At 39.4% G+C, this 24,182-nt stretch overlaps 1 protein-coding gene across 1 annotated transcript in view; it reads left to right on the top strand.

The window, feature by feature from the left end:
• LOC150084585 (follicle-stimulating hormone receptor-like) overlaps positions 1-24,182 on the top strand; it is a 394,052-nt gene that overhangs the window by 310,304 nt on the left and 59,566 nt on the right. Inside the window, exons 2-3 of the mRNA XM_090376296.1 lie at positions 13,852-13,926; positions 22,774-22,848. Coding sequence (XP_090232422.1) covers positions 13,852-13,926; positions 22,774-22,848 — 150 coding nt within the window. The remainder of the gene's footprint in view (positions 1-13,851; positions 13,927-22,773; positions 22,849-24,182) is intronic.

Here is a 24,182-nt window from a genome sequence, read left to right as displayed (position 1 = left end):
AGCCCAACAAGCTGCTGGTTTTTGTCAATGCTACACTTTTTCGCTACACTTGTGCTTTGCTTTTCATCCTGCACTCCCTTCACCTGACATGAGAGGGAGGGAAAGTACCAGTTCTGCTAGTGAGGAGGAGCCTGAAACAGTTCCGGAGAATCCCCCGCCAAAGACCCAGCTCAAAAGTGGATATCTCTCAATGAAAAAAGAGAAGAAAAAGAAGAAGGCCAACAAGAAAACTAAGGAGACTATGGAGACATGGGCTGCTCTCCTCTGCTCGGAATTTGTGACCCAAGATGAGGGACAACCACTGGCATTGGCCCCTGACCAAAGCCCTGTTGCTGAACCCACTAATGCTGCTCCTCCTTCTGGGGCAATGGCCTCCACCCATACAGAGATTAAAAGCGTCTCCCAAACTATCACACCGACAGCCCTTGCCAACGCTATCGCAGCTGGGTTAAAACCCTCTCCTAGACTGGGGATACCTCCTCCATCTAGTGTCCCAGAAGGTGAACCCACTCCAGAGCCAGCTAACCTTCAGCAAACAATCTCTCGACTTCGTAGGCAGTTGATCGCATTCCTAAACCACGACTCCAGTCGCTTCACCAGAAGTGCAGGTAACCGTGTGCAGGAGTTGTGGTCCACCCTTGAGTCAATTACAACTGAGCTCCTCATTGACAATGAGAGGCTCAAAGCTGTGAATGAAGAACTTCGATCCAAAACTGATGTCCTGGAAAAGGTCATTGATGCTATTGCCAGGCCCCAAAATTGTACTAATGCTGACCCTGACTATATTGAGACTCCCTGTCCCCCTGGGCCTGCTGCGGATGTCACTTCCTATGCTGATGCAGTGAAGTCGGGACAAGAGCCCCTTGTCCATGGCATTATACAAACTCTCCATGTGCACCACCCAGAGAAGAGGCCACAGCATCTACTACTGTTGAGAGCAAGTGATACCTCAGAGCTCAAGACTAGCCATGACGTCAAAGATCTGGTGCAAAGCACTATAAGGGCTGATTATAAGAATCTAAAAGTGAAATCCCTGAGACCCATTAGGAACAAAGGAGTCCTACTGGAAACCGCAACAAAAGAAGACCTAACAAGTATTGCCACATGCGGTACTCTCACAAATGCAGGAGTGGTCATAGCTCCTCCTAAAAAGTCAAATCCGTCAATCATAGTGTACGATGTTCCAAAGCACAGTTCGAACGACGAATTACTTGAAGATCTGTTCCACAGAAACCTACAGGACCGGGGATTCTCCTGGGAGGAAGTTAAGGCTGAGACCACTTTTAGGTTTGCAACAAAATCAAAATCCAACTCTACAGAACACAAAGTAATCAGCTTCTCCCCACGGATTTATAGAACTGTCCTCTCTACAGATAGATTATTCCTTGGTTGAAGTGCACACCGATTTCGCCCGTTTACAATTGTCACAAGGTGTTTCCTATGTCTGGGATATGGGCATACCTCCCAATACTAATACTAATACTAATACTAATACAATGCTGCTCCCACAAATCTCCATCCTGCGGGCATTGTGCCAGGAGTGGGCATGTCCAAGCAGATTGTCCCTACATTGACGAAGAGCCCTCTTGTGTGAATTGTAAAAGGAACAGGCGAGCACATAACCATTCCCTCCGGGATATTTTATGCCCAGAATACCAAAGGGCTCTGGAACTCGTAAGACTATGGACCGCTGATGCCTAAACCAACAAGAAATACCAGTTGTGTCCCCGACTTTTTCTGGAAGCCTAAGAGGAGCCTCTGTATCTCAAACTAAATACTTGCGAATGATGAAAATAAATGGGCAAAGGTCCCGCACAGTTGCGGATGAAATACGCCAGGCCACTGAGGAGCATTCAATTGATGTTGTTCTGATTCAAGAGCCATATGCTGCAAGAATACAACCCCATCCAACCTCTAAAATTACTGGCTTTTCCATACACACGCACGCAAGTCATTCAACCTGTCTCAGTGGACCCAAAAACATGTATAGCAGTCATAAATAGGGATCTCGATGTCCTGGTTGTCCAGGGCCTCTGTAATCAGTTCTCCACCTGTATCCAGATTACATGTACTGATCAATCATTCTACCTGATGTCACTCTACAGCCCTCCCTCAAGTAACATCAATGAAGCACTAAACTTTCTGGAATTCGCTCTGAATTTTATTGGCTCCAAACAACTCCTGGTTGCATCTGACTTGAACGCAAAATCTCACTTCTGGCACAGTGCGGTTGCCAATGGCCGTGGCCAGCTTCTTGAGGACTTCATCCTCCGCCAAAATCTTATTATCCATACCCAGCCTAGCCAGTTCACTACTTACTCTAGCTCCACCGGCGAATCTAATATTGACTTAACCCTCTCTACAAAAGACCTACGTCAGTCAGTTAGTTGCTGGGAGGTAACTCCGGATCTGACTGTTAGCGACCATAGAGTCATACTGTTCCATCTTGACTTGGTTCCACCGAGAAACAACAACAGAGCAAGGCCAACTGACTTCATTAGATTCTCTTCGAGAAACGTCAATTGGGAAGCATATGACAGCTCCATAGAACTGGACTTTCCAGACCCATCACAGATGGACTCGCTAAATGCACAGGACTTGACCACCTTTATCCAGCACTCCATACTCAGAGCCTCATACAGGTCCTCAAGGAAGAAGGTGTTCCGCCCAGCAATCTGCCCATGGTGGACCCGGGAACTCACCATCCTTCGTAAGGCAGTCCACTCTGCGCGCAGGAACTACCAGCGACACCGTGATTGGCCAGCTCCTGATGTCGAACGCCTTCATAGGGATTATATCGCCAAAAAGAATGAGTATACTAAGGCAGTTGCAGCCAGAAAGAGAGAAACTTGGGCAAATTTCGTAAAAGAAACCAACCGTACAAATCCATGGGGCCTGGCATATAAGATTTTGAGAGAGAAAACCTTCTCCCCAGAAATATTCAACACTGTTTCAGTAGACGCTAAGGAAACTAAGTGTTGGCAAGATTCTGCCAACCTTATTCTAGACAAACTGTTTCCACCTGATGACATCGCTGAGGATCATCCAGAACATTCAGCAATTAGAGCTGCCAACAGCAATTATATAGCAAAAGAGCAAGCCGACCCATTCACACTAGAAGAACTGGGAGCAGTCCTTAAAAACATTAATGCCAAAAAGTGTCCAGGCCTTGACCTAATGGAATACATCTTCATCATCTGCTTTCACACACTGCGGCCGCACCATCTACTCCTTCTCTTCAATAAATGCTTGGAAGAAGGATGCTTCCCAAAAGAATGGAAGTTTGCTCTCATTCGCTTCATCAAGAAACCTCACAAACCACCAACAGACCCCCGCAGCTTCCGGCCTATTGCCCTGCTGGCTAACCTTGTTAAGGTCCTTGAGCGACTCATGGCTCTCAGGGTTGCCTCCATGCTACAAATGCATGATTTGGTCTCACCATGCCAGTATGGCTTCACCCGTGGAAGGTCGTGTGAAGAAGCTCTGTTCGATTTGGTGTTACATATTGAAAGTTCTGAAGAAAAATTCGAATTGGCCATCTTCATAGACTTCGAGGGAGCCTTCGACACCGTCCGGTAGGATAGTGCCTTGGCACGCCTTCGAACTGCCGCTTGCCCCCAGCAATTATACAGCCTCTTCCAGAATTATTTTTCCGACCGAGCAGTTATTCTCAAGTCAAAATTCCAGCAAGTCACCAGATCAGTAAATCGAGGTTGTCCCCAAGGGTCAGTCCTGGAACCCCTCATTTGGAACATAGTCCTCCAAGACTGGCTCTCCCGCGCCTTCAGGAATACAAAAATTGTGGCCTTTGCCGATGATCTCACAGTTGTGGTGTCAGGGCATTCGCGGAAGGCCATTGAAGAAAATGCAAACCAGGTCCTCGACGATCTCTCAACTTGGGCCGCACTTAATAAGTTGCATATCAACCCAACAAAAACTAAAATGATGCTATTCAAGAATAGACTGGATTTCAGGCGCCCACCGCAGGTAAAGATATGTAATGCTCAACTGCCAATCGTCACCGAAACCAAAGTACTTGGAATGATTATTAACCACCAACTCAGCTTTCTTCCACATCTTGTTAATTTAAGAAACAAAGTTAAGAGATTCTCAGGAACCATCATACGCATCTCTAAGAATGATTGGGGACTCTCCAAAAGGTCCCTGCGGTTGTATTACAACGCAGTATTTTTACCAATTGTGACCTATGCAGCTGGAGCCTGGTTCCATCGGGTAACTCTTGTAAAGATGCGAGACAAGCTCGGAACCATCCAGAGATCAATGTTAATGGCAATCTGCCGAGTGTGTAGAACGGTCTCCACTCCTGCCATTCAGGTCATTGCGGGAGCACTTCCGCTCGATCTACATGTCATCTTCCGAGGGTTGTGCTTCCGAATTACGAAAAATATCCCAACAAGGATCCTCGACATTGAGGTTAATCTGGATGCTGACCCCAAGGCTGAGATGACGCGTTGCTACAACGAGCTCTTCAACATTTGGCAAACTGGATGGCATAATTGAACACTGGGCATTGTCACAAAAAGATTCCTACCTGATGTAACCTACACTGCTACTAAATCTGTACAGTCTTGGTTCACCCCTTCACTAGAAACATCATACCTAATTACCGGACACGGATCCATGAATGAAAAATTACACCATCTGGGTCTCCACCCAACAGATCTCTGCCATTGTGGAGCCAAAGAGAACTGGTGGCATGTACTATTCGAGTGCATTGCGTATGCTGATCTGAGACACAACCTTGTCAGCTGTACACAGATCTCTGGCGAGCATCTAGAGCTCTTCCTACAGAACCCTAACAACCTCCCTGCACTGCAAACCTACTCAGCTGAAGTCTTTAGGCGCAGAAGAAGGATTAACAGACCACCAGTGGCAAACATCGATGACCCAGCAGTGAACTGAAACCGACCATGTATCCCCCCCCCCCATCCTGCTGAATGGGCTATGGAGCTTGTTTCTGCGGCCTGTGCTCAGGAAGGAAAACATCTCTCTCTCTCTCTCTCTCTCTCTCTCTCTCTCTCTCTCTCTCTCTCTCTCTCTCTTCCCCCCCTTCTGTTTTTTTTTTTTTTTTTTTAATAGATATATTTTTTTTTTTTCTCTTCGCGTTCTACAATCAGTCACATGGTTTTTTTTTATTTTTTTATTTTATTATTTTATTAATTATTTATTTATTATTGTTATTTTTTTCTCTTCGCGTTCTACAATGTCACATGGTTGGTTTTTTTTTTTTTTTTTTTTTTTTGCGTTCTTCAGGGTTGCTGTCACTTTTTTTTTGCGTTTTACAGTGATATCATTTTTTTTTCTCCTTTCTTTTGCACCACGAGAAAATCTAAATAAATATGTTTCTTTTTTTTTTTTTTCTCTCTCCTCTGGAGTGGGCCCCTAGAGGAATCTGGCCCACCTTTTGGCAACATCAGGTGGATCAGAGTCTCGTATTGAGACAGTAGGTGATTAGCTGAGACTGGCCCACCTTCCCGTGGTGTGGACGAGTACCCAGAATTATCTGTCCAGGTGACTGATGCTTCTGGGTAGCCAAGTGGCCAGAACAGAACAACAGAACACACACACATAATACCCAAAACCTACGTCACACACATATCTGGCCCATTTGTAGTGATACTGTTCTTCACAGAGATACGAGGCGGAGTTGAACTAACGTTCTAGGAGCCGCCAATTACAAAAACACATGTCCACATGTACATACGCGGAGATGGGAGAAATCCCAGGAGCCATTAGACCCAAATACATGTATACCGATGTTAACTAAGAGTACATATCATCGTATTTAAAAATAACTATTAGTATATTTGCATCTACAATTTAATATATTTGGAGGAGGGCATTTAAAAAAACGGCTAGGGAACACTATTTTAGACCACTTATGTAGTACAGTTCTTTGAGAAAGGGCACGTGACCGTTCTCAAGAACTGTATTTAGTATCGTCTACTAAAGCATGCAACTACTATGTATCCGCAAACGGAAGGCACTCAGCACGATGCGACAAGCTAATGTTAGGATGAATTATACTTTCAAAGGCCAATAATTTATAAGTACAGGAAGATACTAATGAAATGATAAACTTGAAGGGAACGATGTAATTTTTGTGGATCTCACTGTATTTATCTGAGTGCGCCTAATCTACATTTCTTGCGGGGTGTCAATGTTTTATTTTTTTGCAATCCCGGCTGGTTGGGTTGTGGAAAATTAATGAACTTATCTCGATGTTCGTATCTGGTTACGTGCTATGAACTGAACGTTCTTATATAAGATAGATATCTTTTATTATTGTCATTCTTAACAAATCACATGGCTAAAATTAGAAACATCGATAGGGTTGACCAGTTACCCTTAGTTTATTTAAAGTAACCTAAGACAATTATTCAACTCGTTGATCAGTTTACTGTCGTAGTAATCCATGTTTGGTTGATCTGAAGCGTTAGCACGCTGTCGTGACTGCCACTAGCAATGTAGAGTGGGCAATTAAGTGAAACAAAGAACCCATGAAGTACTCATGGAGTGAGTCCGATATCGCTAATTAAGTTATAAGGTGCGTTGCTGAAGGTTTAACCGATGAAATCTAATAATGACTTAAACTAATGGTGACGGGCTTTCAAATGCAAAGTTGTTTAAAGTTGATACTGTTGAAATAAATATAACCCATCCTAATAATCATTTAAGGTGTATTTTTAAACAGTCTTGAGCATATTACTTTCTGAACTATTCTTATTACTTTACTGTTTTTCAATACATTTTTGCTCTATTATTTTTCTATAAAAGAATTTCACAAAATGTGTATAGCAATCACTCGCTATTCAACGGGGGTTCGGTTAGCAAGAAATGCCGCGAATACGAAAACTGCGAATAACAAGATTATGCCCATATGAAACCAGGAGTTATGTTCTAAAATACGAAATTTAAGAGGAAAATAGCCCAAATTTGGGACTATTTATGTATTATATTTAAATATAGTGAAATATGGATCTAATAAAAAATGTGGTTTCTAATAAAATCGCAAAAATTTTTTGAAGTCAAATATCATTTATTGAAATGTATTGAAAATCGAAATTGATATTTAAATGAAGAAACTTTTGATGGATAATTTTTTTTTCTTTCAATTTGTTTGTGAACTTCTTTATAAGGCGCAAGCACGTAATCAAGCTCTCTCTCTTCAACTTAATGTCCCTCTCCACATTTGGATCCAAATCGAACTGTATCAGAAAGTTGTTTGGATAGTGTAAAAATTTCATTTAACGAGTTGATGTTAAATTCCCGTCTAACAACGTCAAGCACCATCTTCAGTATCATTATTGTTATTATAGGACATTGTCACCATTTCATACATTTTTTTCTGTGGTGAGTTCTTCAGCGTTAGTCTCAATGAGTTACGAAATTCTGTTCTCTCTGTCTTCAAATCCGCCGCCTTCTATTACTTTTGCGACCGTTACAATCACTACTACCACATCATTCATATTGGAAATTCGTCTATCATTCTGGCCATAATTTCGGCCAACACGCATTTATGGTAATTTCCTTACTTCTTCAACTGACCGACTCCTTCATGTTGATCAGGCATTGGCAATGTGATATTTTTTTTCAATTTTGGGTTACGGTTAAGCTTGAATCCTTCTCCATTTTAGTTTTAAAGTCGGTTAAGTTTCCTCCGACATAATAGGTTTTAAAAGTCACAATCACACCTTGGTCTAGCGGTTTCAAAAATGACGTTGTATTTGCAGTCTCTGGATGTCCAGGAGCATTATCAATTATAAGAACTTTAAATGGAATTATTTCGAAGCTAAGTAAAGTTTTACTTCGTGTAGAAAGCAATCACTGAACCTTTCTGCAAAAAAGGAAACTTATCTTGGCCTTTTGATTTGCTCTCCAATAAATTGGAAGCTGTTGTTTATTCTTTCCCTTTTAATGCGAATGGATTTTGTGATTTGTAAACGACCATCGATTTGATCATGGTGCCGCTTGTGTTAACACAAAATAAAAGAGTAAGCCTATCTTGGCAGCCAGGAGCAGATTTTTTCATTTTGCTAGGTAAGTTCTGGAAGGCATTCTCTTCCAAAACAAGCCATTTTCATCCGCATTAAACACTTATTATTACTATTAGCTATACGGTGCAAGGAAGCCTGATGCTTATGCTGCACCAGCCAAAAAAAAAAAAAAAAATTTCCGAGTTACCCTGAGAGAGAGAGACTTGCTCGAGTATATATCCTTTATCCATAATTAAATTTTTAATTAGTCCGGAAAACTTTCTGCAAACGAAGATTCACCGACGAGCTTCACGTTGTGGAGGTTGACCCTTTTTTTTTTTTTTTTTTTTTTTTCCGGACCATCCTTTGCTAACTAAAAACTTGTGCCACCGAAGCTTTTGTCTGATTCGCTAAAGTATTCGTATAGTTTCCTGCCTTGTCACGTACGATAAGCGAGCTTAACGGACCTTTTTCTGGATTTGATCTTCAATCCAATTATTTAACGCCTTTTCCAATTTTAACCTGGCCTGTTATGGTACATACGTCTGTTGCAATAGGTGCACCCTCAGAAACACTGCATCGTATGTTTACTTCTGATTTTTTAATGGATCGGACAGATGATTTATTGATTTTTTAATGGTTTGCAACTGCAACTTAACTCTCTGCTTTTGAAAGACCATTTAACAATCAATCTTGCCTGATAAAGTCATTACCTTCTTCGTTCTTTTAACAATTTTCCTTTTTGCTAAAACGTTTTAATTTTCGTAGAAAATTAAGCTGTCCAACGATAAAAACGAGATAGATGGGCATTCCCGCTACAAATGCATAACGCACTGACAATTTTACACTTGATCAACATTAGTCGTGTTCACACTTGGTTGCGACTGTAGGTCAAGGCGCATTTACACTGACATTATAAAATGCGATTGTCAGTAAGTGAAACCGGGAAAATATATATCTCCTTCACTTTCTTCTTTACAAGTCTTCTTCACTTTATATACTGCGTTAAAAGTTAATATTATGTAACTCTTTTTAAAATGTAAGGCAAAGCTACTTTGGGTAACCAAAGTGACGTGCTGAGCTTAAAATTGTCCGCCGTCACTCGCCAAATGAACTATTTGCCCTCAAGTGACGAGTAAACATGAAACCAGAGAAAAATTCTGGTACGAAAATCGATCGCTTTTCGGATAATTCTGCTTTTTTTTTTATTCCGGTTGGAAAGTGCACTTGTAATACTTTTATCTATGCCTCCAGATGTATTGCTCGTATGTTTCGGTACCACAGTTCTATTTTAAGACTTATTTATTTTATTTATTTATATATATATATATATATTTTTTTTTTTTCATTTTTCTGAACTGTTTCTTTGGCTGAACGTAATATTCCTTCCATGATATTATTTATTGTCAGTCACTGGAGAGCATAGCCGTTTTTAAATTGATATTTTATGTTCAACTGGCTTACTGCTTGAACTGCGCAGACAGGAATAATGACCCATTTCGAATGCCATTCGATGAGCTTCTCCAGCAAAATATTTCGAGTAAACCCGCGGAAATGGATAATTACCCGATCAACTGCACTACAAAGCTGAGAGTAGAGGAGATTTTACGAAGTTGGTAATAAGAAGCAATGCACTGATAGAGTAGATAGCAAGGTTTTCCCCCAGAAACTGGGTTTTTTTTCGTCCAGCAATTGCCATATTTCGTACTGTACATGCAACCGATCCAAGTCATTCTGATGCAATGTGTGGCCTAGTTCTAATTGGTAAACACACTTCACACCTTCAAATCAGAAAACTTAGACAGCTTCCTTTGGATACACTCCACAATATCATTTAAGCAAATCAGAAATAGGAGGAGAGCGAACACCGAACTTGGAGAGACCTCACTTGTTACACTAGCCCATCGTGAAGGCTAACCATTTACGAACACCCTGCTTCCTATTCTTTACTATCCAGAGACATAGCGTAGTAATTTCAATTTCTTCCAGTTTACACTAAATTTACTTTGAATTAATAACACCCGTTATATAGGATGGACTGGTCTGTAACGCTGGTGAAGGATCAAAGTTCAGGAATGGCTGATAGAAGATTGTAGTTCGCATACGTGGCGATTACTTTTTTGAGTGTCTGTGAGGAAGGATGGGGTCGGCATCCAATGGCCTGGTTTTGGAAGTTAACTAACTATTAGCAAACTTTGATAACTTCCCCGCATCAATGTCATTAAGAAACATAGGAAACAGAAGTAGTCCCAACACTGATCTCTGAAGGACTTCACATGCTACACTGATCTGTCCAGAATTATGTCCGTTTATGACTACTTTTTTTTACTTAGATTGAACACCAATAATCCACAACATTCCTAACATTTTAGAACTATATATGTATGCCGATGATCTTACTAATATCTCCCTGTTCACAAAATATTTATGCCATTGAAAGATAGCTACAACTTTCCATAAATAAGTTAGAAATATGGACACTGCAGAATAGATATCGTATATCAGAACAAAAAACGCAAGCTGCATCCAGAACCGGAAGTTCGACGAAAGAAAAACCTGATCCCTCTCACCAGTAATCTTTGTTTCCTAAGTTTAATGATTGACACCGAACTTTGTCCTACATATAACATACCTCCGAACTGTCTGCTTGAAGACAGTTCGGACAGTTAACTTGCCCAGGTCCATTTCTGCCATGACACGGGATGCCGACAGATACACCCATCAACATATGTATCGTGCCCTTATCAGGTCTCATCTAGATTACGGTGCTGTGGTCTATGACTCAGCTAGCAATGCACTGTTTAGACTTAATACCATCAAACAAAGTGCCCTTCGCAATGCTAAAGGAGCATTTAGAACCACCACTGTCCAAAATCTTTGTAGAAGCATATGAACCTCCACTTCACTTCAGAAGGAAAATAAAACTTCTTAATTATGCAGCCAAAATTACAAATCTTCCAGTCCATCCGGTTCGACCATTCTTTTCAACGCTGAATGGATGGTGTTCTACAATACCAAATCGACTGAAAATAGACCCACTGGTATTCAATTACAAGATTTTTTGTACATCTGGAACTTTCAATTTGACAACATACTTCAAGAGACAGATGCTCCTGATCCTCCCTTATCTATAAATCTCCCTCACTATGATACTTATTTTCAGCTATGGGGAAAGAAATCCCTGGAAAAATTAAAGTATTAAGCAACTACATAAAGTACATGATCTCAACAATACTCAAAGCTGCCTAATAGATACAGATGGTTCGAAAACGCTCTGCCGTTGGCGCCGCAGCTGTCTTTTCTTCTTTTAGAGTTTCCATATCACTTCTGACTGAATGTAGCAGTTATATTGGACTTGTATGCAATAAAATTAGCCTGAGATAATATTAAAGTTCCACAATGCTAGTAGTGTAATATGCACCGATTCCATGAGCATAGTGTCTGCATTGAACAATAAGTTTTCAATATCGCATCCCATCATAAAATAAATATTTTCCTGTTTAAACCATCTTCGAAGTAAAATCAGTGAAATTTTGCTGGATCCCAGGGCATTCTGGTATATCACAGGTAATGAGAGAGAGAAGGTCATGCAACCAAACAGTACAACACCAGCAAATTACCAAGTACTATATATAGATTATTTTAAGCACAAATTCTGTACATTTCAGCGGTCCGAAATCTGGAAGTCACAAATGAACAACAAATTGCTCCAAATAAAACAGGAACCAGCATTATGGAATTCGAGCTTCAGGTAAAACAGAGAGGAAGAGGTTGTACTAGCAAGATTACGCATAGGGAATACACACCCAACCCATATATGCATCTTCTCATGGGAGGTGACCCACCTCCGTGCATTCATTGTTCATCACTGCTTGCTGTCAAACATATACTCCCAGAGTGTATATACTATTTTCAGAAAAGTACTTTCCATTCACTGTCACGATTGTAAGGCCCTTTATCACTTACCCACATCATTGGAAATAATGCTAATCTAAATGAACTGTTTACCTTTCTTAATTAAGCAAATACAAATACACGATTTCCTCCGAAGCCAAGTTGGACCGATTTATTACATAAAATTGCTGCAATAGCATGTTCAACAAACCAGTTCGCTATTGTTTGCACAAAGCAGTCAAGTAAATAGCTGCTCATTAGACTTCGTTTGCTTGGGTAAATAAATAAGAAGCTTTCTTCAGAGATATATAAAATTAGACTTAGAATTTTAATTGAACTCAATACTAGGCCAATAAGTGAGAATAGCATACTTATTGGTCTGGTGTTATATATAACAGAAATAAATATCAAAATAATCCAGTAATTTTGGGATTTTAATACAATTCGGATAATTTCGGAGATACAGTTCACTCAACACCATGGGCGAATTCAACCTTCACTTTTTTTTCTTTTTTTTTTTTTTTGAGGGGAGGGGGAGTAGTAGCAGAGGCAAACAAACAAAGGCGTTTTTACGATTTTTAAACAAATTGCATATTGACTATATCTGCTATCCGTGATGTTGTCTGGATAACATATTCACTTAAGTTCGGATGTAATGAATATCTCTCCATATACCCTTGTTTTAAAAATCGGAAATAATCGAATAGTGCGAAAATGGAAGCAATGATAATTTCCTGTTTCATTCACTTTTCCAATTTTTAAACAAGGGTATGAGGGAGATGTCTTATCCTCACAAAGATTTACCTAGATGACATATTCACTAAATTCGACGCTAATGGAGAATACTTTGCAGATACGATTATCAAAACTCCTAAATGCTGTTAATGCATATGACGATTATTACACAACTTATTACCTTCTCTGTAATTCATTATAAACATAGTAAAGTATGCAGTATTTATGCAATAATCATTATTTCTCTCTTTTGTCTGACGTTTCTAGAAGTAATATTTTAAGGTACCATGCCGCAATTTTATCCCATCTTACTCCTGCTTGCCTCAACGCAACCTGAAGATGAGATTCATTAAGTAAAATCACATCTTTTCTCTAAATATCGCATGAAGGATTTCGGTAGATCATTGTTATTGATAACTTATCAAAAGAATCATGTGCCATAGTGCCACAAGGAATTTCTTTGGTCCGGACTCCTTTCTCCAAATTATTTAAGTATGCCACTACATTTCAATTGGATAGTCAACTCCTTCTGAGGTTATATACTTCAAATGATGTTGACTGGCAATTTATTCTAAAACCCTTCGATTAATGCGTAAGTATCTCAAAATTGTTCTGTCTGTTATTCTTTTCATTCCACATATCAGTAAATCATCTGCAGAATGTCAATTCTCTAACCATTTTCTTTAACAACAGACTCCATTGTCCCATTTTAAACTAAATTTTTTTTACAATATCCATCGTTAGCAGCTCAAATGCCAACGATCTACAGCCCAAATCTGTTTCATAGACATCGTTTGAAGGAAAATATAAATGCAGTATACACGTCTCTCGTTTATCTTGCACTGTCATAAATATTCTTTAAATTGTAATTTTATATTTATTTGGACAAATTGTTCGAGAAAGGCAATTTTCAAAACTAAACGCTGAGCGAGAATACTGACGACAGTGCAAAAATGGGCGAGAATTTCGTAAATAAGTCATTATGATTCAAAAATATATATCATCATCAGTAATTCAGTCTTGTGACTGGTCAGTTCCTCATGAGAGGACCTGACCAGTAATAAAGCAAAAACTTAATACGTACCATGCAACATGACAGCCGTATTGCTTGCAAACAATAGAATTGACACTAGAATCCTTTGGCAGAGTCTCTACGAGGACCAATTTGAAACATGCAAAATTACCCCTCTACACAATGTTGATAAGAACAATATTTCTTTTTCAGATCAATACTATCAGCTTCTCTGGAAGTGATCCGAAGAGGAGCACTGGAAGTTTATGGCGATTCTCTCCGAGACCTGTAAGTAGGAAAGAATTAATTACAATAAAGCATTTAAGTGAAGGAAAATTAAGTAAATATTTATCGAAATACCAGAAAAAACATAGTAATTAGGGCATGCCGATTGTAGTAATCCTCTCCCAATTAGAAGAGATTAGAATAAGGAAATATATTAAAAGTACCAGAATAAAAGGGACCGTGAAGTGAGGACAGGGAAGTAATATATTACTGTACATCTGAATAGCTGAAATGAATAGTAACATAAATATAGTTTTCAACTTATAATAGGGATATAAATGAAATACAGAAAATAAATTAGATTTATGAGCACTTCAAATAATTTACATGTTCATTGTGAGTAGGAGCCTAAAACAAAACTGAGTATTTTGGAAAGAATGAAGAGCGAAAGAGAAATAATGAGTGAGTAGCCTTTAATAAGCATTAAAGAGATTTTAAATATGGTTAATTATTACAATCATTAGTGGTCGTTCTAGGGTATAAACCGGACATTTAAAGATCCTCTTCATTCTTACCAAAATACTTAATTCTGTATTAGGCCCCCACTCATAGATGAACACGTCAAAATTTGAAATACGAAGATAATACAGCATCCTGGTGATTTTCTGTCTTCGGAATTTTGATCATATCGCTGTTATAGTTATTTAAATTATATGCCACGATCTGATACGAGTTTTAAGTAATTACTTTAAATTACGAAAAACTTACCAGTTAAAAATTTAGAAACAGCTTTATTAAATTATATGTAATTCACCTCTCTGATCGCTTATCTAATACGTGACAAAGATAAAATATGAATTAAATATTAATGAACTAAAATGAATTTCCTAAAGAAAAATACACGCTGTCCTTATGTTCGGCATTATGGAGAAACGCAAACAGTTGATTTCTCGAGGTAATTTCCACTAGTCACAAGAGATATTCCACAGCGAAGGGTATTTTCACAACCGTTTTGATACTGTACTGGACCCTTTCCTGGTAACGTATCAAGATTTCTTGGTTTATGTAGACGTCATTCTGGGTTTCACCTGCTCTGTTTACGCATTATCTAATAGAGAATTAAATCGAAGGATCGAAGTACTGATTATGCAAATGCATGTCTACTTTAACACCACAAGTCTGTCCATTAGCCAGGAAAAATGTGCGCAAATGGCTTTCACCAAGACAGCATGTTCAAGTTCTTCTTCTTGGATCTCCATTTATGAAAGTTAACAAACACAAGGATCTTGGTCTGTTGTATGGATTTAGGCGCATCAGCAACTTAGATCATATTGAGCCATATTTATTTTGTCTGAAATTGCGTGTATTCTGCGGTCGGCCTTCTTGTTTGCTATATGAAAAAACCGGAGGAGTTTCTGGAAGAAAACTATGCAACCCTCGCCATGTTGTGAAAAAGGTCCATTCATTAGCTGCCCACCATAACAGGTTTGCACGAACCGGAAGGTTCCTTCCGAAGCAAATGCTTCAGTTTCTGAACAACTTCAACGTCTTTATTAAGAAATAAAATACAGATTGGAATTTATGAATGCTCTGCATTCTTGATGTGCTACAAGCGGATCATCAGTTCCACGTGTTTATTTCATTGCCTTCCCAGGAGGATCGCTACACACTCCAATGTGGATCATTAAGCAAGAGGTGACTCTATGAACTGGAGGATCTTAAGAGTTTTGACAAGTGTAAATATCATCATCATTATTATTATTATTTTACTACGTATCCTTATTTGCATTGCATTGTATTGTATTGTATTATTACTATACGCCATTGTCACTTCATTCTGAAACCAATTTGTGTTTTTCAAATTAACTCCTTAGCGCATGTCACCGTGATGAGATAATGTGCTGGATGCAGTGGACAACTCCACCACAATAAAATGTATTTATAGAAATTCCTCTTGTCGTTCACGAGATTCGTACCCGAGCTTTTTCCAACCATCTTGGTCTGATTTGGAACACAATCCTAATCTTTTTGCATCACATTAATCATCTCAGGGAAAATACTTCTGGTTAATGTAGATAATGAAACAACAACTCGTCAGAATTTCGGTGGAGAACATCCTTCTGAGTTATCCTGCTTGATGAATTAATTCTGTAATTATTCATATAACGGTGATTTAGTTTTGTTCTCCTTCATAGTACCAAAAGGTGTCTTGAATGTGAATACTGGCACATGATGCGGATTAATAACCACTTCACAATATCAAGATCTTTTCTTTATATTTCTTGCAACCGCATCATTATTTCAACGAATACAATATCAATATAGCTTTCCAACTTTTCTGTGGAATCGATTTCCGCAATTCTTTAATTCAAACGGAAGACTGGCTTAGCAGAGATCAAATATCAGGAGCAAACGGGTAAATTACTAGTACATGAAAGCGATGATTCCACATAACATCTTAGACATATTCAGCCTTCAGCTCAATCTAATTTAAAAACAATTGGAAGCTCTTTATTGAAGAGATGGATGTTAACACTCATCGTTACTGCTATTGAAAGCAGTTATCTACCTAGTTTTAGCGGTCACTGAAGAAATTTCGTGTACTTTAAGGAAACCTGGGCCACACGGAAAACAAACAGAAATATGATGATAATAGACGCGGTTAAAAAAAATTGCTCTCGGGAGAAATCGTCGTTTGATTTTGCTGCATTTAGGAAGGGAAGGAAGAAAGTAAAAATTGTCGGTTAGATACACCTATATCTCAGATTAATGTGGCGCGTGGTATAATTTATTTTATTAATTTGTGATGTATTGCATGCCTATATGGTATTACCATTCTCTAGTTGGATTGCTATAACTGTTGAATTCAATATTATTATACAAGTATCCAATAGTGCAGTGCCCTCTCCCCATTCTAACAGAAACAGGATCGACGTACCCAATAAACCAAAAATTGCTACTTTTTAATCTTCCGTCACTCAAAGATTTTCTACTGGCTCTTCCAGCAGAAAATTCCAAACTGCTGAAATATTTCATACTCTTATGTCTTTTATGCTATTATTCTACCTATTCATCTCCCCCTCTTCACTACAGTAATTCGATAATAAAAGAAAACTTACCATACTACATTTCGTTTTGACAGTATTTATAGCACTACACAGGTCCAGCATTAAGTTAGAATATTTTTCTTGTTATTATTATTATTAATTGTTTACTTTGGTACTTATGCTTTCATCCCATTTAAAAACCTTGATGGCTAGAAGGGTACACATATGAGTTCATTAGAACATACGAAGGATTAAAAAAGAGTTGAGTTACATAAATGAACAAATGCGTACAGTTTGACCAATTCAAAAAATATTATTACGAGTTATATATATATATATATATATATATATACACACAGATTCCGACTAACACACATAATGCGGCCAATTTATTGGGTACACCTACCCTTTACAAGATAAGGAGCGCTCGTCAGTAATAGCATTACAAATCCATAATATGCGATATAAAACAAGTGAACAGACAGGAAGCGGTGAATTCTCGAAAGCAGGTCGAGATCATTTATCTTGAAGTTAAATTTGCATATGATAAGATTTCCATCACATGTTTACTTAACATCCTGAAGAACTACTTCAAGATCACCAATAACCTCCTCTCTCTGTAATCAAATTTTTGCAGGAAAGACGAGTCCTTATTGAGCACAATGGTCTCTCAAGATCCTTTGTCTTCAGAGGGGTTCCGCAGGGTGGCGTTTTGTCGGCAGCGCTGTTCGCAGCAGCTTTGGAATCTCTGCTAGCAAATTTCCAAAACATGACATCGTATGCCGACGATCTGAAACTTTTCATTCTTTCGGATCAGCCAGAACAAGGGCTCTCTATCCAAAGAGCTGCAACAAACCAAATCTCTCTGAGATAAGCACCTTTCTTCAATATATTGGTCTTAAACTAAATGCCGAAAAATCTGCCCGGATGAAGTTTACAAAAAGAAGAATAATCCTAATGCACATCTTTATAAATGTACATCAAATTACACTTGTCAACTCTTCACAAGGACCTAGGCTTGGTCTCGGATTCGAATCAGTCTTTTCGGGAGCACTTCAAGGAAGTTAGAGAGAAATTCTTCTCAGCCCTTTGGTCAGCTCGACAGAAACTGGTGGGTTACCGCAATAGCAAGCTGACATCTAAGTATATTCGATCTTGTGTAGTACCGGTGGCTCTCTATGCATCGGAAATCTGGTTCTCTGCCCTCCAACCTACCTACATATGGCAGTTCTTGGGGATTGAGTATTGGCTTCTTCGATCCCTCAATAGGACTTCAGGACGTACCCTTTCTATCTCTACGGGTATACTACATTCGCTGCATGGAATGACCCCTTGGAAGCAGATCATCACCACTCGCAACATAATTACCCTTTCTAAGCTCATTTCCGGTAAACTAGACGCTCCCAGCATTGATAGTCTCATCATCCTGCCGAAGAATAACAAAAGAATAAGTAACCAGCAAACATCTGTGATCCGACCTGCCCTCAACCAAATCAGCTCGCTGACTCGTATGTTCCCAGCAAACACGATCGGACTTCTAAACGACTTAAACATCAAACCTGAGGGAATTTGTGTTGACAAGGCCTACAGAACAAAAGTTTTTTTCAGATACCTACGCTATCTTGCAATTCTATACCTTCATATTGACCATCGTCCTACGTGGCTTCTCTAATTGATGGTTATCTGTGCTCCTCCTGTCCCAATCAGCCTACAGCATCCGGCCGGCATCCCCACATTCTGCTTGGACAGACGCCGACTGTATATATTGAGCATTTATATCGAACATAATCTATCTTTGCCTTGAATCTTTATCTTTGTATTTTTTATATTACCCAATATAGATTTTGTATTGCTATGTTACGGTTTAGTTTACCCTCCTAGCATTTGATTGCCGTCTAGGAGTGAATGTAACTTTTACTTTATCTGAATTAAACAATAAATAAAATAACAAGTGTATGCTGTATGTATGCAATTCATTGTGAGACGAATGAGTAATCCTGAACGTGCTGTCCTTCTGAACCAGAAGGGCAGTATGAGTATGTCGGAAACTGTCACCTGCTGGAATATCACGTATAACTGTGTCTCGGGTCTATCGAGATTAGCCCAATAACAACCACCCAGTGGAAATCCTGTGGTCGGTCACAGCGCTTTCATATTAGAAGCCAATGTGGCGGACAAAGCTTATGCGGGTAACAGAAAGACTGCCTCCGTCTAATAACAATCCAGTACAACAGTGGTAATCAAAGAGGCATTTCACCACGAACAGCTTGCGGGTGCCCTGCCACTGGACCTAGTCCGACGGGGCATGCTGGCAAACCTTGTCAATGGGAAAGCAACTACTTTCATAGACTATACCATAGACATAACCAACACCCGGCCGACGGAAGAAAGATGACTCACCACCTACCTACAAAAAGTTTGGCAGCAAAGATGGGGGACCTCTGGAAAAGGGGCAATAACCAAGAAATTTATACAGCATGTAGGCAAACAATTTCCGAAATCCCCATTTTGGCTGTCCCGAGGCTTGAGGACCACATACCTGTTAACTGGCCACGGTGCAATTAATGAGAAGCTTGCCACGCTGGGGCTCAATGACGACCAACACTGCTCATGTGGACAACTGGACTCATGGGATCACCTCATGTATCACTGATCCCTCTACGAGGATCTCCGATCTATCCTGATTACAGAAATACAATTTATCCCCAGAGTCCAAGAGACCTTCTGGAGTCATAAGAAAAATACACTGCTTTCTCAAAATTTGCCCAAAATCTCTTTGTGAAACGCTGGACTATTCCACCGAGATAGCCGCAACAACCAACGTAAACCCAACCAAACGCATCACGAATCGACCGGCCCCTAGCCAACAACGAATGACGACACTTTTCAAAAGTCACCAAACAAGCGCAATGCGCAGGACCGAAGACATCGCACGTGAATACACTTACGAATGACTATAAAAGGAACTAAAAAGAAGACTCCTACTTAAAGAAGAACTGGACTAGAAGACAACATCCCAAACTGAGACCTGCATCTCAAGCATAACAAAATACCGGACTGGACCATGAATGACAGTTCAGCTACGCTGCCCAGCGCCACTATTGGCGATCTGACCGGACTCTCTTGCCTGGTTTCCATTTCAACTCCCCTTCCCCTTAAAGGGGGGGAGGAGACGAACCCCGTCTCCGGCCGTTCCGTCCTCTCGCCTGGTGAGGCGTGGGCCTGCCTCACTGACTCTCTGGGTTCGCCTTCTCTATCGTCCCCATATTTCTATATTTTCCCCCCACTTTAGTTCCCACTCAAATTCTAGCACTATCCCTGCCACGATCACTCCATATGTGTGTGTGTGTGTGTGTGTGTGTGTGTCGTAGCCACTGAAATTTACACGCACAGCTCATCATACCTTGTCATAGATAGGTTCCTACAATTAATTATAGAAGAATTCTTTATTGTATACGACTCTTTATCGCACCGGTTCCACTCCCTATAAGCAAAAACACAAGAAAGCACTGTTATTCCTGGTACCCAGGAATTACCACCATTGGTGAGTGAAGGATTCCATAAATGTTCTCTGGTCTGATGAATCCGGTTCTTGCAGTTTTTCTCACTGTTGGGAAGATCAGAATATAGTGAAAACATCAAAAGGCCCACGACCCATCCAATAAACGGCATTGAAGCATTTTTGTGTTGCACAATGGATTCCCCTTGATATGGATGGAGCATCATTTGAATGCTACAGATTATCTGAAAATTGCTTCCGTTTAGGAGCATCCCTTCATGGCTGTAGCGTATCCCTATGCGAAAGGGTTCGTTTCAACAGGATAATACATAATATCACAAGGCTAGAGAGCCCATCATGTCCCTACTGCGATGCTCCTTGGTCACCAGATCTCGATGTAATTAAGCAACTGTGAAATTAGGTGGAACGAACTCTTTGGAGTAGTGGACCAGCATCCCTGGAGGGAAGCGCTTTCAATACCTCGCTGAGTTCATACAACGGGAAATTATGGGTTTTTGTTTTTAGACTAAATTGTGGGAACCTACGCGCTATTAGGAAGATTTAACTGATAACCCATTCTGTGTGCGTGTGGGAGTGCGCACACACATGTCAAGAATTTTCGTAAAGGTTTTATTTATCTGTGTAACTAACTTGGCGTTTTTTGTTTATGTATTTCGGTGTGCTGATTTCGAACATGACCTTCGTTTATGCACAGCATCAATGGTTTGCCCAGAAATGAAAAAAAAAATATAAAAAAATTAAATACGCAATTAATATTAAATGTAATTCATTAACAATGTTTAACTTCTGTATGAACGAGTATTAATCTTTGCTAAAACAAACTAAAGGAATACAAATTAAGAAGAAAAACAACCCCCAAATCAGTATGTTTCTTGACGATGGGAATAGGGGAATTGAATAGCGTTAGTTGAATATAGGAAGGCATTTTCTTTAATGAGAATATCATAAATTCAGACTTTTCTGGATTTATTTTTAGTACAAACTGGTTGGGGTAATTTGCAAATTCCAGGAGTATATTGTTAATTGATGCTGTTATTATGAGAAGATCATCATGTGGAGAAATCAGTGTGAGGAGTTTCATATCATCAGTATAACAGAGTATCATGCCTGGACTCAACAAGCGGCGAGATAAGCGCTGTAAACAAGAGCCCAGATAAGACACTACCCTATGGCACGCCTGAAGAGACATCGCTCGTATGTTTGGCCGTGGACAGTAAGCCGGATTTATTCTATTTTGAAGGAGTGAAGTGAGGAACTGTAGAGTGTCTCCCTTGATTTGATAATGGTCTGAAAGTAGCTTCAGCATTGCAGGAACGTTTATTGAGTCGAAAGCTGCTTCGAGGTCTACATAGGTGACTGCAAGCTCTATATGAGATTCAAACGCAGAGAGGATTGGTTGGTTGGGTTTTATTGGCGCATTAGCAACTAAGGCTATAGTGCGTCAAAACCTTGTCATCGCAGAGAGGATAGAGCTGGTGGTGGCTAAGAGATTAGTCACAGTGGATCTATGAGGAAGAAAGTAGTGGATTTGATTAGGCCGATGTGGAAGAAGTTGTTTAGTTAGAATGGGGAGAAGTACCTTCTCTAGGAGTTTTAGAAGACTTGAGGCGTTGGAGATTGGCCGGTAATGCTTAAGGAGAGTAGGAGATTGAATTTTTGGTATAGGCTTCACAAGGTAGATGTTTCACTGCTGGGGAAAGAAATGTAGCTCTGCATCCGGGATTCCAGACCTGTATGCAGTACTCAAGATGCAGACTGACCATAGCTGTTGGTTTCGCTCATCACAGGCCTATAACACACTTCTACTTTTTATGGGACTTACGTTACACGAAATGACAACATTGCACTACCGTGAATGCACTGCCTTAGATTTTGCGGGCTTCTTAACTAAGAACATAATTCCCCACCCTACTCTTCCGTCTGTCCTTTCTGTATATATTTTCTTGTTCCATTATGACCTTTAACTCGCCGACACCTTTATTTCCAGGCTGCTGATGGTCCAATAGAGGCAGTGCAAGAATCACTTTCACCTCTCCTGGAAACTTATTAATCTATTAGTCTGTGTGTCACCCCCCCCCCCTCAGGCTAGCAGTTTCCAGACGCACCTAATATTGCCTTGATAGCATCAGCAAATATTCTTGCAATCCTTCAATTCGAGTTTATCCTATCCCTATAGAAACATTTCTCTTGCTAACAAGCAGTATCACGCTGAGAAAAATTCTACTCCAAGAACGCATTGATTGACAAGCCTCGCATCAATAAAATTTCTTCCAATTTAAATATTTCGTTTTATCTTAAAATATCTTAGAGAAAATATATTTTAAAATATATTTAACCTTCCAGGTTTCTAGATTCCGTCAAAAGACTGAGACTAATTGAGCCAGATTCTTTTAAGAACCTACCACATCTCAGGACCATGTAAGTAACTGGTACATTATCTTTAATTAATGTATATCACAATCGGAATCTTTCTTTTAGAAAAAAAAGACCTTCTCTATTGAAACGCGTAGTGTTATTCTTTAAAAAGTTATTGCGTATTAAAGATAGTAATTGTCAATCATGAAATTCTGAAAGGAGTACTGTACTGTTCCCTTTTCAGAATTTCGTGGTTACTCATTATAAGAATTTGATTGACCGGATTCTTTGGCCAATCGTCTAACACACAACCCCAGCTTCATATCGGTGATAAACTTAAGTAAAATAGTACTCTTCCGCATAACTATAAATATTAAGACTAATTTCGTACCCAACTTCCTATCAGTTCCTACTCTTAATCCTTGTCTATCTCCATGAAAATTCTAAGAAAATAACTGATCTAATAGCAAGAGATCATATCAACTTAGCAGGCGCTCCAAACCCTGGAGAATATTGACTAGCAGAAAGTACATGAATAAGCAAAACAACGTGAGTAGAGATGAAGCAACAACCTTAAAAGCCCACAATAAGACCCATCCTTTCTTATCTCTAAGTCTGACAAAGAAAATGCCTGGCCATAATTATTCTAAATGCGTATATTCATAAGAGAGAACACCTGCTAGACAGAGGTCCACCAACCATTTAAAAAAGGGACCTAACTAGTTCTCTGGAGAACAAAAAGGAAGAAAAATTGAAATCCCTACCGGAGCAAAAGATTGATGAAGACCTTTAACACAATTGAATCCCAGCTATTTACTAACATCAAATCCCACCAAGCAGGCTTCCAATTAGAACAATTGTCAATGATAGATCCCACCCAGGTAAGTAGATTTCAGTTTGGATCTTCAGATTTCTAACATGCCTGACCTAGATATGTTCATTGAATTCTATCGAGAATTAAGACATCTTACAGAAAATCCAGATCTCAACTTCAAATCAGAAGATTTATTAGCCTTCTTTGAGATACACTCGATGTATAAAATAGTCCCGTTAAAAAAGACAATCTCTAATTTTTAACAACCTAAATCACCATATTACTGTAGGTTTTCATACCTGGGACATTCCTGATCTCACAGATTTATTGGTAGAGCATCGTACTTCACCTTCAGCGGCTCCTTTTATAAACAGATTTCTGGCCTTATCATGCGACACTCTCTATCACCTTTAAGAGCTGAAATCTTGTCAGAAATCTTGAAATTTCCTGCTGAACCAAAATAAACTGGAACCCAAGCAGTGGATAAGATATGCCGATGACATTCTTTTAGTATGGAACCAAGGTGATGAAAGTCTTAGGGAGTTTTTCACAAATCTCATCAGTTATCCCAATAAGATGACAC

The sequence above is a fragment of the Mastigoproctus giganteus genome, chromosome 6, assembly GCF_048544385.1.
Source record: "Mastigoproctus giganteus isolate SK-2022 chromosome 6, ASM4854438v1, whole genome shotgun sequence".
Taxonomy (NCBI): Eukaryota; Metazoa; Arthropoda; class Arachnida; order Uropygi; family Thelyphonidae; genus Mastigoproctus; species Mastigoproctus giganteus.
The sequence above is the reverse complement of the archived record's forward strand: the minus strand, read 5'-3'. Positions and strand labels throughout refer to the sequence as shown.